The 17078-nt window shown below is 40.9% G+C and overlaps 2 protein-coding genes across 2 annotated transcripts in view; one reads left to right on the forward strand and one right to left on the reverse strand.

Moving 5' to 3' along the window:
• The window catches only part of lig3 (ligase III, DNA, ATP-dependent), a 19520-nt gene extending 12542 nt beyond the window's left edge, over positions 1-6978 (forward strand). The window contains exons 12-21 of the mRNA XM_026183145.1: positions 305-392; positions 470-547; positions 677-800; positions 2451-2593; positions 2698-2772; positions 3036-3182; positions 3656-3806; positions 4900-4979; positions 5105-5188; positions 6235-6978. Coding sequence (XP_026038930.1) covers positions 305-392; positions 470-547; positions 677-800; positions 2451-2593; positions 2698-2772; positions 3036-3182; positions 3656-3806; positions 4900-4979; positions 5105-5188; positions 6235-6468 — 1204 coding nt within the window. The 3' untranslated portion in view covers positions 6469-6978. The remainder of the gene's footprint in view (positions 1-304; positions 393-469; positions 548-676; positions 801-2450; positions 2594-2697; positions 2773-3035; positions 3183-3655; positions 3807-4899; positions 4980-5104; positions 5189-6234) is intronic.
• Positions 6400-17078, reverse strand: part of rad51d (RAD51 paralog D) — a 23798-nt gene continuing 13119 nt past the window's right edge. The window contains exons 4-11 of the mRNA XM_026183149.1: positions 14180-14261; positions 13863-13997; positions 13691-13786; positions 13477-13567; positions 9646-9716; positions 9005-9172; positions 7689-7825; positions 6400-6461 (exon numbers count right to left, since the gene is read on the reverse strand). Of these exons, the coding sequence (XP_026038934.1) occupies positions 7730-7825; positions 9005-9172; positions 9646-9716; positions 13477-13567; positions 13691-13786; positions 13863-13997; positions 14180-14261 (739 nt within the window). The 3' untranslated portion in view covers positions 6400-6461; positions 7689-7729. The remainder of the gene's footprint in view (positions 6462-7688; positions 7826-9004; positions 9173-9645; positions 9717-13476; positions 13568-13690; positions 13787-13862; positions 13998-14179; positions 14262-17078) is intronic.

Raw genomic sequence — 17078 nt, forward strand, 5'->3', positions numbered from 1 at the left:
GGGCATATTTTGTTTTGGCTGATTTTATCTGGTATCCTAAAAATTACTGTACCAAAACATTGGCTGATTCTGTGGGGCTCAGCTGGGAGGCACTAATTGATTCTTCGTGGAATAACCCACCAGCACAGCAGATCAGGTGAGGACTATAAAGAGCAAAAATGTGGAGGTGGGGATGCAGCAGAGGATTTTACCCGTGCGAGTGGAGTTTGAATCCCAGGCAAAGCCAGAAGTTTACAAACTTTTAGAGCACTGCGGAGAGAAAACGTGGATTTTCACGTGTCCGCTGGCTTTCTGTCTTCTTCAGGCCTCTGTGTGAACGCAGGAAGTTCCTGCATGACAACATGGTTGAAGTCCCCAACAGGATCCTGTTCTCAGAGATGAAGCACGTCACTGTAAGTATAACTGTGAATGCGTCTTTGTGCTGTATGCGTACACATGTTAAAAACGTGTGCGTCTGTGTGTGTGTCAGAGAGCAGGGGATCTGGCGGATATGATAACTCGTGTCATCAGGGAGGGACTTGAAGGTCTGGTGCTAAAAGACGTAAAGGTGAGTTGGTTCATTGATGACGGCGTTTGGTAATCAGATTTATTTACTGTTCAATTTCTCAAGTTATGCTTAAACTGTACGTGTAGCTGAAACATTGCGATGATGAGGCTTTATATCTGCGTGTCTCAGAGCACCTATGAGCCGGGGAAGCGCCACTGGCTGAAAGTAAAGAAGGACTATTTGAATGAAGGGGCGATGGCAGACACAGCTGACCTGGTGGTGCTGGGAGCCTTCTACGGGAAAGGCTCAAACGGTCTGTAAAGCCTTAACCATCTGCTTCATTAGGCATGGAGTCTTTTCCCATTCTTGATGCTTTATTTTATTCACCCTGACAATTCTGTTTCGCCATAAAATGAGGTGATTTAAGCCATTTTCACACATTTAATGGATCACTGAACTATAGACATTACCCAACAAAAGCACATGTGGGAATGCAAAGACCTCGTTGCACTATACTATCCAAATAGAGCACTTTTCTCTGGTTTATTTGTGATTTTTACACGTTTTAAAAGTAGAATGGAGGCAGAGCCTAAAGCTGTCAGGGCCTCTCTGTTCTGTGGAAGCTCCAGCTTGTGTTCAGGAGACAGATACCATCTTTACTTTAATGATTCGGCTTCAAATGTTCCTTTTTGATAAAGCTTACAGTTATGGCTGGATCAGGTGACCCTCAACTATTCCTTAGTTATGGACTCAGACTGCTTGGACATTTCCCATAATGCACCGAGCACTTCTCCAGTCACCCCTTTTCTCTCCTGGTGTGGTTAAATGCCGCTACTGCACGCCGTTAACTTTTGACTGATTTCTCTTTATTTTGTGGCCTCTTTCTGTGCTCTTTTTGTTTTACGCCCTCTTGTGGTGGATAGCTGTTCCTGCTTCCTGTTAAAGGGGATTTCTTTGTTCCTACTGTCACCAAGTACAGGCTTATACTGGGTTGTCTGGGCTGTAGTCTTTATCTTCCAGTACGATAGCCCACTGAGACAACTGCTGTTGTGAATTGGAACTACAAAAATAGAATTGAACTGAACTGAAATGAAATGTCTGACGCAGTCAGGACATTAAAGGCCTTTAACAAAGTGACATCTGATTGCGATGATCTGTGCAGTGCGAGTACAGCGTGTGTGTAATAGTCCAGTTAGTCCACACACGCTTCAGTCAGGCAGCTACTTCTCTTGAACAATTTTTTTCCAGCAGTGAGAATTAGTCTGATGCGAAATCTCTCCTGCTGTGTGCTGCAGGGGAAAAAGGACAGCTTCAGATGATTTCCTGACTGTATTCTCCAGACATTTGTTGGAGTTCATGTATGAAAACAGCTTTGAACGGTTAAGACAGTTTTACTTTTGCCCCCAACTTTTAATTTTGCTGTGAAAGACGGGGTCAAGCCTTCTGCAGGTGTGACACTTCACGTTCAGCCACAAAGCAAAAATATAAATACACGATTCTTGCATGTATTATGTTTAGATAGGATGATGAAATTAACAAGACAGCTCCGTTACTCTGGGAAAACATAACCAAATTGGAGGATTTCATATGAAAAATGTGCAGATACAGGCTGTTACATAAGGAGAAGATGCCAATGGGTGAAATAGAGAAGCAGGTGAGATTTGAAGCAGGGGCCATTGAGGAGGCTGGCTAATGAGTGTGCAACAACATAACAAACACAACGAGAAAGGTACAAGTTTTCAAAGCGTGCTTAATGAAACGACTCGTGTAGTTGAAAACGAGCTAATAGAGCAGAAACAATAAATCAGATGAAACGCTTGTCGTAAGAGGCTGTAGGAAGTGAGTGGGAAGGAGAAAAAAAGATAATTTGAAGAGGCAGGTTTTGAGAAGTCTGTGCTGGTGGAGAGACTATTCTGTGGGAAGCGGTTCACCTAATGCTTGCGCGTCTTCTTCTACCCACCAGGGGGCATCATGTCCAGTTTTCTAATGGGCTGTTACGACCCAGACTCCAAGAAATGGTGCACAGTCACCAAGTGCTCCGGAGGCTACGACGACGCCATGTTGGCCAGGCTCCAGAAAGAGCTGGATGTGATCAAAATCAGCAAGGTCAGAGAGAATCCACTTAGAGGTTAACCAGGAATATTGAGCTGATATCATAAAATTGAAAATTAATCTTTTGTGTGTCTGTGTGTGTTTGTGTCTTAATGTAGGAGCCAAGCAAAATCCCTAGCTGGTTGAAAATCATCAAGAACTATTATCCAGATTTCATTATCCGCGATCCTGAGGTGAGATGTCACTACTCAGCACATTTGGATTTCCCAGCGGGCCTGTTCACGCAGAGCACAGTTGTATATCTGGATACTGCACACCCTTTGAATGAAATTAGAAGTTGAAAGCGTCTCTTGCGTGTATCCACAGGAATTCCTTTAAATGAATTACCCCCGAAAAGCGCCGAGATAATGACGGGCTCTGAGATGGGAGGTGTTTTTAATGCATGCAGTGACCCTTTGTGGCTTTTATATATGATTATGTGTTTCCTGTGCTACAGAAAGCACCTGTGTGGGAGATCACAGGCGCAGAGTTTTCCAAATCGGAAATGCACACCGCTGATGGCATCTCCATCCGCTTCCCCCGCATGACGAGAATCCGCGATGACAAGGACTGGAAGAGCGCCACCAACTTGCACCAGCTTAAAGTAGGATATCAGCGTTTTTGATTTGTAGTGCTTGAGAAAGAATTAGCCGCTGCTCAGTGATGAAGTTTTATTGAGACGGCACAAAAGACGTTTTAGAAATCAGCCATTCATTTAAAACTGAGGCGTATCTTCTAGGGATGCTTGTTGCTAATTGCTTTCTATTGTAAAATATGATGGGGGAAAAATGGGAGGATGTGTAGTAATACAGGTGACGGGAGGAATGGAATAATTAATCCCACTGTTAAACAAAGCACCCAGGGGGACAGCATGAAGTATGATTGAAACGGCGGGGAGGAGGAGCAAATTTGCAGTCTTCCCGCGAGTATTGACGGATGAGTTGAAATATTGGCCGAGGCAGTAAAACATGCCTGGGCTTAATTATTTGAATCCGGCACGGGTCTTCAATCTCCACTGACACAGAACATTACATCTCTTGGCTGAAGCCCATGTTGTCATTTCATCACTCTGCACAGGAGCTGTACCGCATATCGAAGGAGAACTGCGACTTCAAAGTGACAGCAGGTCCGTCTACATCCAACGATGACAAGGGCTCATCGGGGGGGGACAGCGGAGGAAGCTCGCCATCGTCCTCCTCCAACAAAGGCGCTCCACCCAAGAAGACGAGTAAGTTCACAAGTCACGTACATAAAGGGAAATTACATTGTTGTTGTGTGTCCGGATTTACCTAAGATTAGGTTTGAGTTACACTTAATACTTTAAAAAGTGAAGATTCAAATGACCACAATTTATTTGTGGTTAAAGACTCTTGTTTTTAATTTTTGGAAACTTCCCTTTAAAATGCCACCAATGCTATTGATACAGCTTTGTTTACATAATCAGTAAATTCATAACCTTGTATTTGAGGCAGAATAGGTATTGTTAAAATGTTTGAGGCCTCGTTGTTTCATTGTAACTGGGTTAAAGTTTAGCATCTTTGCACACACAATAAGTAAAACCCTCCAGTTATGATTGAGGTGATGCTTTGACTGTGTCTGCAACACAATGTGCAGAATATGCACTGAGCTTGTTGACAGTCTGGCCTGAGACTGAGGAGGGACCCTGAGATTTCAAATGAATCGCTTTCAACTTGCAGGCGTCTCTGCCCTTCCTGGAAACACCCACATAAAGAAAAAGTAGTCTCCATCATGCAGATGTTTATTTAAGAAAATTCCATAAATGCATATGTGAGATTTTAAGATTTATCTGCAGGTTAGTGGACATTTATTAGAGCATTGCTTTTTTTTTTCCCCTTGAAGATAAAAAATATTTTTTTTAACCAGTAAATTGTTTTCCACCAATGATAATAGAATTTTACACATAAACCAAACACTCCTGTCTAGATTCTGCAGGTTTGCTCGCATCGTGCAAAACTTTATAAATATTTGCATGATGCTTTAACTGTTTTAAACTTAGTTTACGCAACTAAACACAACATTTCAGAAACTTCTAATACAGGAAATATTTCTTATCGTAACTAATCAACTGCAGTAATTTAATAGTGATATCTAAGAGTAAAGTAACTCTGTTCACCTTTAATGTCTCTACTTAAAGAAGCAGGCTCACACAGATATGTTTATATGCATGTCCTTTATTCTAGACATTGGTTCATAATTCAAGTTAATATAATGCAGAAATAAATTTGTGGACACTTTAAAGTGACCCCAGTGCTGCAAATGCTGCTTTGTTATAAGTGTAATCAATAACATGCACTCTGCAGGCAGCAGCACTCCACCCAAAGCCAAGGCGGTGAAATCCCAGCCTCGCACTCCCAGCTCAGACGCACCCAGTGCTAAGAAGGTAATGTTCTTTACATCTCATGTGCTACATTAAAGAAAAGTTTCATCGTTACAGAACACGAGAATTGCACAAGGCGCAAACCCAAAGCTGCAGTGATGACCTAACGTTAGACTGTTTCTTATCAGGTGAAGAAGAGTGAGAGTGTCCACAGCAACGGACAAACTAAAGCAAAAGCTACCTCACAGAAACTGGAGCCAAGGAATGACAAGGTTAGTAACACAACGTGTGTTTAAATGTGTTCTGTGGACGCAGTTAATGTGAAGAAACAAATGCTATTTAGGATTATTAAACTAAATCCATCTTTAAGTTTCTTTTAAGGTCTGACAATCATAAAACAAAGTAACTGTTTGTTAAAAACTGTAATCCTGTTCTAAAATTAGTGCATCAGTGCGTTGTTTATGGCTTTGACAGGTTATAGATTACAACACTCAGAGGCCAGCTGACTAATAAAATCTTGACAGTTTTAAAACTTTTTTCTCGTTTTCAGTACAGTGTTAAAGATATAAATATTCCAAATTTGGCGGTTTAGTGGCTCTTTATATTTGCAACTCTGGTAACTGCTGTCAAAGGACAGAAACAGGAACGGGCAGGGGAACCTTTAACCAGCTTATGGACTGTTTTTGAAGCTAGAATTATGCCAATAATTCCCAATTTCTGAAGAAAAGTTTACATGTACAATGTTGCGTATATGAGGTCATTAACTGAACCAGGTCAACAGGCCGGTTTGTGCTGAGTATTGGCCGAGCAGCCGCTGTGATTGTTAGATCCAACTTGAATGTTTATTCACATCCTGGTCTGACCTTTACAGAGTTTGTCTTCACTCTGTGAAATGTGGCCACCTCACTAACACCATTCCACTATCTCAAGCAATCACAAGCGGAAACTGGCTGTTTGTTCCTTAATTACTGCCACAATAGTTTATATTTCAACAAGGCCTGGGTGTGCATCCTTTAATGCAGGTGTCCCCTGTGAGACTGCAACAAATTCAGAGTTTGTAAATTCTTCTTTGGACGTGAAGAGATTCTGTTAAGGTTTACTGACTGTTAGAGTTGGACTGATATTAATCACAGACTGAGCTCTACAAAGCCTTTTTATGTCTTTATATCAAATAGTCTTTTTCTTCATTTCCATCAGTGACATGGTAATATTACACAGCCTGAACAGTGCAGAAAAGCAGAGCACTTTGCTCCCTTGAATGTAGGGAAAGTATTGCTGCAGGGTGTCTGTTCTGCTGACCTCACTGTTTTCCCCGTAGACACTGCTGGACATCTTCAGCGGCGTGAAGCTTTTCCTGCCCGACTCGGTGCAGGACTTTAACAAGCTGAGGCGATACTTCGTGGCGTACGACGGGGACCTCGTGCCAGATTACGACGCAGCCTCCGCCACGCACACTCTGGCCGAACCCGAAGAACAGAGCCAGGCTCAGAAAGTGACCCCCAGCTGGATCTGGGAATGTATCCGCAAGAGGCGTGTCGTAGCTCCCTGTTAATAAAAGAGGAGGAAACTACATTTTATACACTGCTTTCACCCAGCCATGAACTGCTGGTTTTCTGGTGATGTTATTTGTTCAGAGGGCAGCTCTAAGTTTGGGGATGTTACCGTGACTGTCTATGTTTTCAAATGCCACTGCTCTCAGGTCATTTTAATTTATTCTTTTTTTACCTTTCTGCTCATGCGGACCAACAGATGCAACACACATTTAGGTTGGAGGTGGAGTGCTAGATTAGTCTATGATTATATGAGGTGTAGAATATTTTGTAACAATGTAGAATATAGCCTCTAAATCATGAGTAACGTACAGTTTGACACTGATTTTACACACAAGTCTAGGATATGAACCAGTTTTGTTTTTTTTAAATAAGCATCAAGCAATACTTTCGACTGCCTGAAGAACACTCTGATATTAAAGCTCAGCTCCTGCACTGAAAACAAACAAATCTGTCTGCCATTAGGAATAAACAAACCTGACAAAGACAATAAAAATGTCCCTGTAACATCATTCCAGCGTGTCTCATTTTCATCGGTTTGTGTTTGGAGCGTCGCACTGATTTGCATTGGAGCCACTTGCAATAAAAGCTGTGGTGTCACAGAGATGAATGGCATAAATGCTGGCCTCCGAAGCTACAAGTTATGAACATGCGCGAATCTCCGGAGAGCTCTGCTTGTGCCAGATTTCCCCAAAACCATATGGAGAGAATTTGTTTTTAAAAGGCGTTGCTCCAGCTAAACCAAATACATTTCCCTTTCTCGATCGTGAGACTCCTTGTATGATCCAGTGAAATGCTGAGAGGTTTTTTCCCTTCAGCCTGCTGCATCAGAATGGCTTTCAGGGATAATTCAGATTTGCCTTTTTCATCCGTGGGATACTTCAGGCTATGAGGTGGCTTTAATTAAATGTTCGAACGTATTCACACTCTGAGAAGAATTCGCATGAGCCTACCCAGCTATGCCTGAAAGAAACACGAGAAAAGCCTTTATATTCCTCCCGATTTTCCAACAGGTAAGAATAAAATCTCAGGCCAGTATGCCAAAGCTGCAGCAGATGACTGACAGAGCATGACGCCGGCAGTATCTAAATAGGTCAATTTTGAAGCTAATAACTGTGGCGACCGTTTTTAATTGGAATAAAGTTTAGTTATCGCTTGAATGCTAGCAGAGTACTTCAAAAAGACACTTTCTCCCAAATTCGACCCAGAAACATGCGTGTACCTTTGGTGTGACATTTATGCAGAGGATTACGGCTGCTCTCATCAGGAATCCGTCTCATCCAGTTTCCTCTTTCCCGAGGACCCTTTTTCTGAGCGACTCCACCACTGCAAGTCAAATTCCTCTTTGATGTGACAAGGCTAAGAAACAGAGCACATGACAGTTGATTTAGACCTAGTTAAACACAACGCTGCCACAATATTAAATATTCACTGGCTCGGTTCATTCTGAAGCTGCTTTGTTTCCGCTGACGACCGTCTTTTATAACTCCGGAGCAGAAAATGCAGAGTGAATTTCCTCCCATTATTTTTAACAAAAATGTTGGTTTAAAAGATCTTTGATGTCGAAGGAATATCAGTGATCGTTATCAAACCCGAGAGGATACGTTCAAACTAAGATGCTATCAAATCAAATTCAGTTGTGAAATGAAAGTAATCCCCACTGAGACATGTTTTAGTGCAGTTTCAGAAATAATCTGCATTTACTAACAAACACAGGCCTGTGTCTGAAAATTACAGTGAAAATCCCACTGAAGAAGACCAAAGGTGAACTCGTGGTGCTAGGAAAAAAAAAGGGATGAACTAAGTGAACATCCAAAAAGTCTGAAAAACGAGTTGACCTGTCATGGCTTCCATAACAGACCAACTCATTTCTCATGGTGGGTGAACTTAAGAAATCGTTGTTTAAATTACTTAAAAACAAGAATTGGGCACAAGACTGAATTTATTTTTCAATCTTTGCTTGGTGGTGGCAGCATCATGCCCTGTTTTGCTGCCAGTGCTACTCGCACATTGCAGTGGATGGAATAATGAAGGAAAACTACCTCCAAATTCTTCAACAGCACCTCAGATCAGCAGCTAGACAGATGAAACTTTATGTAGAATTGGGATCAACACAATGACCCCAAACAAACATCAAAACTGGTTTTGGAATGGATAAAGCAACATTACGTTACTGGAATAGCCTTCCCAGTTTAAATACAGGAGGAGTGTGGACGCTAAGCATAAATGTAAGTGATCCTTATCCCCACTAATAGGCTTCTCCTTTGCCCATGCTCCTCTTCTCCAGAAATTTTACTCAAATCTGATCTGGTAGTGTTTTTAATCTCGAAGACAAACAAACGGAAAACGTTCCTCGCCTGGGCTCGTGTCTCGGCGGAGGAATAAAACATGTCTTTATCAAACCAGACCGGTTCTTATTAAAAGGGCAAACACGACTTCAAAGTCTCCATTTTAACAAGATGTTTTGACAACAACGAAACCCCTCGACAGAATCAACACTGAGCTGGTTGCTCTGCAAGTTAATGCTGCTTCTTGTACCTGTCTGGAAGACTTGATCAGCTTTGCAGAGCGCAGACTGGGCTGGCTGACAGCCGCCGCCTTCTCTACTCGCTCCAGCAGGATCCTGGTTCTCGGGATGTGACTCCACGAAACGCCGAGGCCAGGCTGCACTTCCCCGCTGCCACTTCTCGTTACATGGTTTGTTACCTGTGGGCCCAGACACCATCGTGTTAGTTTCTTCCCTCACTCTCAGGAGATTATCGCACCATGCTTTGGTACAGCTTCCCACGCGTAACACAAGCTTTAGAAGACGGAAGATATAAGTGGGACAAGCAGATCGTCCCACTTTTATTGAAAGGCTACCAAATTATCTTTATCTCTCTTCAAATAACTTCATCACTTGAGGTGAAGATCAGTTTTCTTTGGTGCATGCTTTTTAAACGTGCATACTCCTTTTTTTAAAACATAATTAAAACCTGCAGTTCACTAAACAGGGTTGATTTTACTTTAAAACTATTTTTTAGAACTATTATAATCCTATTTATTAACCCAAAAAAGCAGTAAAATGTTTAGTTTTCTCAGAAAGAATAACAAGAAGTAGTTTGTGTAGACTTTAGATTGACACTGGAAGTGCATCTTGCATTTAGAGCAGCACACATCAAAGACTGAGTCATCCGTACCAAAGCAGCAACGTTGAAGTCCTTTGCCATCGTCTTAAGAGCTCCTGCCACTTGTATCATCAAGGACATGCCTGGAGGCAAAGGAAGTTGTAGAGAGGTTAGTTCATGTACAGAATACTCTCAGGCTCTGTCACAGGAACTTTCAAAGCAACTCAACAGTAGCAGCTCAAGCTAAATTTATTACAGCGAAATTTGCATTCCTAAAAATTGCTCGAGTTGACTTAAAAAAGCTGCGGTTGCTTGTTGAAGCTTGTAGCGATGCCCATGACGGATCTGTCACTTTAGGTACAGACATTTGTATTTCACCAGTGCATCGAACTGTAAAAGCTTGTTGTTCCAAAGTTTCCTAATAAAAATCTGCAAAAGTAGCAAGCTAACCTTTACATTTGGTGCTAAATTACACATATTAGCAGGCTAACCGATGGCTGGTGTCTTGGTATAGCACTACCAAATAAGCTTGGTCGCAGCTGACAAAATAAAACGACAAAAGCATGTGGTGGTAATCATGTGGCAGAAAGTAACTACAGATGGTCCACTCATTTTCAGTCATTTTAAGGCTGAAATGGTGCATGAAATATAAGGAACACTCTTTAATTGTAGCGAGTATAAAAGTCACACGGATCATGTCAACATACGTTGAGATTTTCACCTTCCTCTATTTTTTAAAATGCGTTTTTTAATGTTTTTCAGTTGCTTCCTGACTGTTTTTGCTTTTAAATTTATCATCTTGTGATCTGTTGCATGTTTAATATTTTACCAAATTCATAACCATAACAATCCAAACATTACTCTGTGCTTTGAATATTCCTTAATTAAAACCTTAAAAATGTTACCTTTTTCTTCAGAAGTAATATGAACTCTACTGTGTGCCAAACCCAAATTACTGGATACAAATTTTCCACTGTGCTGTTCATTACTGTAATTAGTTGAGCACAGCAGCAGTGTGCCCGAGCTCACAAATTACATTTGGAATTATAATCCAGCAGTAAAGGGCTGACTCCTTTTCTAAGGAGTGCATAGGAAACATTCAATGAATTCCACAGATGGTGGGCTGTAAAAACCAAAGACGTCCTTATTTACTGAAAGGAGTGCATTTGCTTCATCTATAAAGAGGACCTATTATGCTTTTCTTATTTTCTGCTGGATGCTCATATGTAAACGCAGCATTTAAATGATCTCGAGCTTCAACCTGCTCCGAAGACTGTTTCAAGCAGTTTTCTACTCTCAGCTCTGGATGACGTGAGCGAGTGTGGATAACTTTAATATGGCTTCCTCACCAACACTCCTCTCTCACTGTTGTTTGCCTGAAGCACATGTGTTAAACTCAAGGTCTGTGGGTCACATCCAGTCCTTTGCTAATTTTAATGTGGCCTATCAATCAGTGTAGTTTCTTGAAAACTGCAGGCTGTAGGTTTATTAACATTCCCAACAGTAAGCTAAACAAACACCTACTGTCAGTGTTTGTTCTTGATTGAACAGAATCATGGTTATGCAACTTTTTCATTTTTATTTTTTATATGCATGCAAACTTAAAATCAATTATTTGTTTACTCTTTTAATCCATTAACACATCACTGAACTACATAAACTATAAGGATAAATGAACAATACCACCTACACCTCATACCTACAGGAAGTGTAGATGTAAGAAATTTCACGCTGTGGCATCTTATTACCATACCGTGCTCAAATTCAGTGAGCTCTTTCGAACAGCCCATCCTTTCACAAATATGTGTAAAGACAGACTGCATGGCTAAGTGCTTGATTTAATACACCTGTGACTGAAAACACCTGAATTCAGAGGTAAGAGATTTAGCCAAATACTTCTGTACACATAGCACCTCCAGCTAAAACTGAGTTTGACAACCCTGGTTTAAGGTGGCCTTAAAGGAAGAGGAGCCAAATACATGTAAACGTACCATATTTTTCAGACTATAAGGCGCACTTAAAATCCTTTAATTTTCTCAAAAATCGACAGTGCCTTATAATCCGGTGCATCTTATGTATGAATTCTGGTTGTACGGATAGCTCAGTAGGTAAAGTGGTCGCCCCATGATCGGAAGGTCGGCGGTTCGAATCCACTTAACGGCTACCCTGAGGTACCCCTGAGCAAGGTACCGTCCCTACACACTGCTCCCCGGGCGCCTGCTTAGTGGGCTGCCCACTGCTTCACTGAGTGAATGGGTCAAATGCAGAGAAAAACAAGTAATTTCCCCATGGGGATCAATAAAGTATCCATTATTATTATTACTTACTGACTTTGAACCAATTTTATGTGGTACACGGCGCTCAAAAATCTGTCAAAAAATGTTTTAGTACGACTTTGAAGCTATGAAGCCGCACCGCTTGATGGATTGTTGGAGCATTAGTCAGGAGCCTCCCAGAGTAATCTGGGTCCTAAACTCCATCTCTTCAGGTTCCAAAGTCAAACGAATACTGCAGCATCACTGAGAGTTTAAAACTGTCTAAATTCTTTCATCTTTAATAAAATAATCAGTGTTGCTCCTTTACCAGGTTTTAACAATTAAGTTTAACATCCAGGCATCCATGAAAACAGAATTTATAAATTTAACAGAGTTAGAAGTTAGCAGGAAGTTAGCTCGCTAGTTTCCACCTAAACATGATATAGCATGTTCTGACTGAGAGATTTCTGAAAAAATTAAAACGTACAGCTCTGCTATCACTTCCAACATAAATGAAGACAGAAAGCTAAACAGCAGTGATGTTTGTAGGGTTACTGAAGTTGGACAGCTGGTATATAATGATGTGCTACGTGACCGCTAGCAACACAGCTATGTTAGCATAACATAAACACAGTGAAGCTGGAGGATGAACGCTAACTTTTTTCCACTTGATAAAAATTAACGTGAGGGTTCCTGATGGTTAGGGACAAATGCAATCGCATGGCAGGATGCTGTAAACGGACCAAACTTCAGTCAGGAGAACAACTGAGATAATCCATCCACAATACAAGGTTAGTCATTAATATACTGCAACAACATGGGAATAGAGCCGCTGCGAGAGAATTCAGCATTAATGAATCAATGGTACGGAAGTAGAGGAAGCAAGAAGAATGAGTTGAGTAAAGTTGGACTTATTTGACTGTTTTGTTTCGCTTAATGCGCTTTATAATCCGGTGCGCCTTATGTATGAAAAATACAGTACTACAGAGGATTCCAGGAATAAAAATGTGGAGTTGAAAATGAGGCCGAAAGGTTTCCAGGTAAGAGAAATGTTATTGTCTTCATGTGTTGTGATGTTATCCGATAGTTTGATTTCATTTTTTGGATTTTCTTCTTCTGGTTTTCTCTTTGAATCGAGTTACTCAGCAATCAGGAGCTGCACTACACAGACCAGCAGAGATTGCAGAGTGCTAATAGCTTGCATTGTCATGTCTTTTTACAGGCAGGTTTATTTTAGATAAGAACCTTTGAATTTTGGTGCACTGACTGTCAGTTTAATTAGATGACAGTTTTGGAGCTTTCTACAAACATTACAAATTGAATGAAGTTCACTTGGATTACGAATTTCAATTATTTTGAGTCCCAAGAGGCCAGACTCGAATTTAAGCAATTACATATTTAATGAAAACAGCTCTATTTATAACTGACAGCAGAGGTTCGAGCTCATGCTTAAACTGTAATGGTTTGCGGTTTAATGTGACACCACAAATATTAGTGTGTTATTTTGCCACTTTCTTATGACTGGCTGTCATGCTTCCACAGATGTGTTTAAACGTGTTGTGACATTTATTTTCAGTTTTATGGCTGAAGGTGTAAAAACAGCCTGAGGTATGATTGACTATGATGGACCAGCAGAGAGAGATATCACCTTCATTCTGTTTGCCTCCCAGTAGAGGCGAGATAACAGCTGACACAGAGTCCACAATCACCGCCTTGACAGAGCCGCCGCCAACAGACGCCTAATACAAAATGTGACAAAATTAGATTGCTGAAATTTGATTCGTCTTTCTACAAAGGTTCCCCAGCTACAGAAAGACTGCTGGTGTATTTTAAGCGAAATAAAAAAGCAATTGTCAACAAACCTGCTGAAGCCCACCACTGCGAAGACTGTACAGACAGTCGAGCAGAGCGTAAACGTCAAATAAACGGAAGACGTGGATCCTCTGAAGAGCTTCCATCTGTAAAGCAGAAGTTGCTTGTTTTTATTTTCCTTCAAATAATCCAAAATTTTCAATGCAGCTTCAGGTAATTCACCTGCTCTTCTGTGTTGCTGGTTTCAGCCTGCAGCATCTGAAGCAAGCGGCTGGCAGCCAGCCCTCCTGTCGTATCGATATAGATCACACTCTGTTTCAGCTGGTAAGAAATGTGCACTGCAACACCAAAGCACACCTACAAGCGAAGGGAAGCATGTCGGGGATAGTTAAAGTTAACATGAACAATTTGTTTCGGTTAAACAGCGACTCTGGAAGGTGCATTTTCTTATTCTACGGGAGAACGGGGAATTCTAAAAAGGAGTGAATTTATGAGGCTGAAATTATCAGTGACGGAGAGGTAAGGTAGGAAATGTTCACCTGAGATTTGCCACTTCCCGGGCCTCCCGACAGCTCTGTTATCTCTCCAGTATACAAGCCCGAATCCAGCAGTTTATCTAAGCTGCAAGAAACAAGGTACAATTCATTACTCACAACTGCCATCCAATGTAATAAACCATTAAGTGCAGCCGTAGAGCCGGCAAAAACTGCAGCTGGGTAAACATAATACAAACTGAGCCTGACTCCAGACTACTCTTAAGATACTCGGCCAATTCTTAATTCCAGCTGCTTCTTGTCAAGCTCAGGCACCAACTGCAGCTTTCAAATTCATTCAGAAATCGTTGGTTTTTCATTAACTGCTTTTTGAAGGATTTTGTATCTTCCTCAGTGCTTAAGTGAACTGTTGTTTTTCTACAGGTTACAAATCTATAGAGCCTGAGTTTTAGTGAATCACAAAACATCATTCGCTTTTTAATTAAAACAATTAAGATTGTCTGATGTGGTTTAGATGTGCAGCAATGATCTATACCTAGAGCAAAAGGGATTGCAAGTCTGTTTCTTTGTTTTACATATACCTAAAAAAAAAAAAAAAAAAAAAGGTACAAGATACAAAAAGATACAATTTTCTAACTTTAAATCAGGACACAAGTAGAGTGTCAAGAAAAAGTCCAAAAGAAAATTTTTCAAATATTTTATTTTCAGTACATGTAAAGTGAAATATCTCAAGTGTTTTCATGATGATGGCTCATGGAGTATTTTCTATGATCAATCAAAAATGAACTGTTTTAGTTCTTACTGCACCAAAGCATCAATGTCATTTGAAGGCGATCAGCTTGCTACACCTGCTAATGTATTGAGGGTTTGCTTTGATAGCGGTCCCACAGTGCAGGTTAGTTGGGTGGTCAGTCACGGTAGTAGCACGGTCAGCAAAGCGCTGCTGGAAAAGGAAATCGGTATCTCCACAAAACTCCTCAGCAGTGCTGGGAAGTGATCCTGGTATCTGGCTTCATTGACTTTGACCAAATAAAGTTGCCCAGTCACCAAAAGCACCAGCAAATGAGCCACACCGAGTCATTACCAACTGCAGAAACTTCACACGGGACTTCAAACACCTTTCTGTTCCTTGCCATGTTTCCTCCAGAGACTACGACTTTGATTTACAAATGAAATGCAAAATTTACTTTCATCTGTAAAAAGGACTTCGGACCACTGAGCAAGAGTTCAGCTCTTTTTCCTTTTAGCCCAGATTACACACTTCTGATGTTGCCTCTAGTTCAGGACTAGCTCGATATTAGGAATTAACATTAGCAATGTGACAGCTGTTGCTCCGGTCCTGATGTCGTCTGTAAGTGGTGGCTTGTGATGAAGTCACACCGGCCTCAGTCCACTCCGTGTGACGCTTCCTAAAGTTCTAAATGGACTTCTAACCAACTTTCCACAAACATGCTTTGGTAAGGAATGCTGCAGGCAGCCAGCCTTTTCAGCAATTAATATCTGCGTCTCACCCTCCTTGGGAAAGTGTTGATGATCTTCATTTGGACAACTGCAGAGTCAGCAGTCTTCCCCATGATTCAGTTGTGTGCACTGAACAATAACTTACTCAAACTTGAAATAGAATATTATAATAATATGAGATACTGGGTTTCCGATTTTCAAGAGCTTGAAGTCATGAATGAATGAGTTCAATTCAATTTGATTTATATTGCTTCACATCACAACACCTGTCACCTTAAAGTGCTTTATATTGTACATTGTAAGCTAAAGACTGGATAATATTAGAGATGAAACCCCAACAATCAGATGATTGAACACGTTCTTCTGACACGAGGAGGAAAAACTCTCAACCGTAAAACAAACCTCAGTCAGAATCAGGCTCAGGGAGGGGCTTGACGTGGATCAATGAATGAATGAAAGGTTTTTTTGAGACATACAAGTATAATTTAAATAAATAACAGAAGATATAAAGTCTAATTTTGTGGCATGAACATCATAAAATCTCATGTGCAACACAAACTGAAACTATAGCCTTTAAATGGTGTGCAGAAATATTCTCAAGTGTAATTAAGTACTTTAAAAGTAAATCTTTCACATTATCATTCTCAGTGGAAACCATCCCGGTAACATATTATTGTGTGGCCTCGAGTTAGCGATGCATGGCGACGTGATGACAAAATTGTGGCCACAAGATATGGAATCTGTTGGGGACACATCAGTATTCAGGGTGACTGATGTGAGCACATAGGATGACAGTCACTGATAGTGGGCACAGCTATGATGTCTAAATGTTCAAAGATAGTTTCATGAAGAGTTGAGACACTTAAAACAGCTCCTTTTTTTAATTATTCATAAAGAATCTTTGTCTCTATGAATAAAAAACAAGGGCATAAATAAAAAGGCTGCTCCTAAAACCGGCTGTTTATTCACCGCAGCAGCTCAGTCCTGTAGAGCTATTATCACATGAAGCAGACAAACAGGAAGTGAGATAATATCTCAAGATAACCAATTTTTTTTATTTACTCACACCAAACTTGGTTTTTGAACTCGACACCCTTTGAGCTGCAAACAGTTCTGAAATCATTCCTCACTTATATATTTCTATATTAAACTGTTTCCATCCCAAATAGATTCAAGTGCCAGTCAGAGATGCTACTTTCAACTATATTTTTTCACATCAGTATAGTGAGTGATGAGAGTGTGCTTAGGATTTACAGACTTGTCAGTCTTGCTGTGGGTTTCATTGTTGCTGTGCAAGTAAATCTCCCCCGAGTTCCCCTTTTGCACGCCCTGGGTCGTTTATACGCAACCTCTTCGACCCCGGTGTATCCGCTCTCTTTATGCGTTCATGCCACAAGAAACTTAAGCGGTATATCACCAGAGCTCCATTAATTTCCTACTGAACTGAGTGAGCAGCGGGCTCGACTTATGTGATGCTACAGAT

This window comes from Astatotilapia calliptera, chromosome 10, assembly GCF_900246225.1.
Source record: "Astatotilapia calliptera chromosome 10, fAstCal1.2, whole genome shotgun sequence".
Taxonomy (NCBI): Eukaryota; Metazoa; Chordata; class Actinopteri; order Cichliformes; family Cichlidae; genus Astatotilapia; species Astatotilapia calliptera.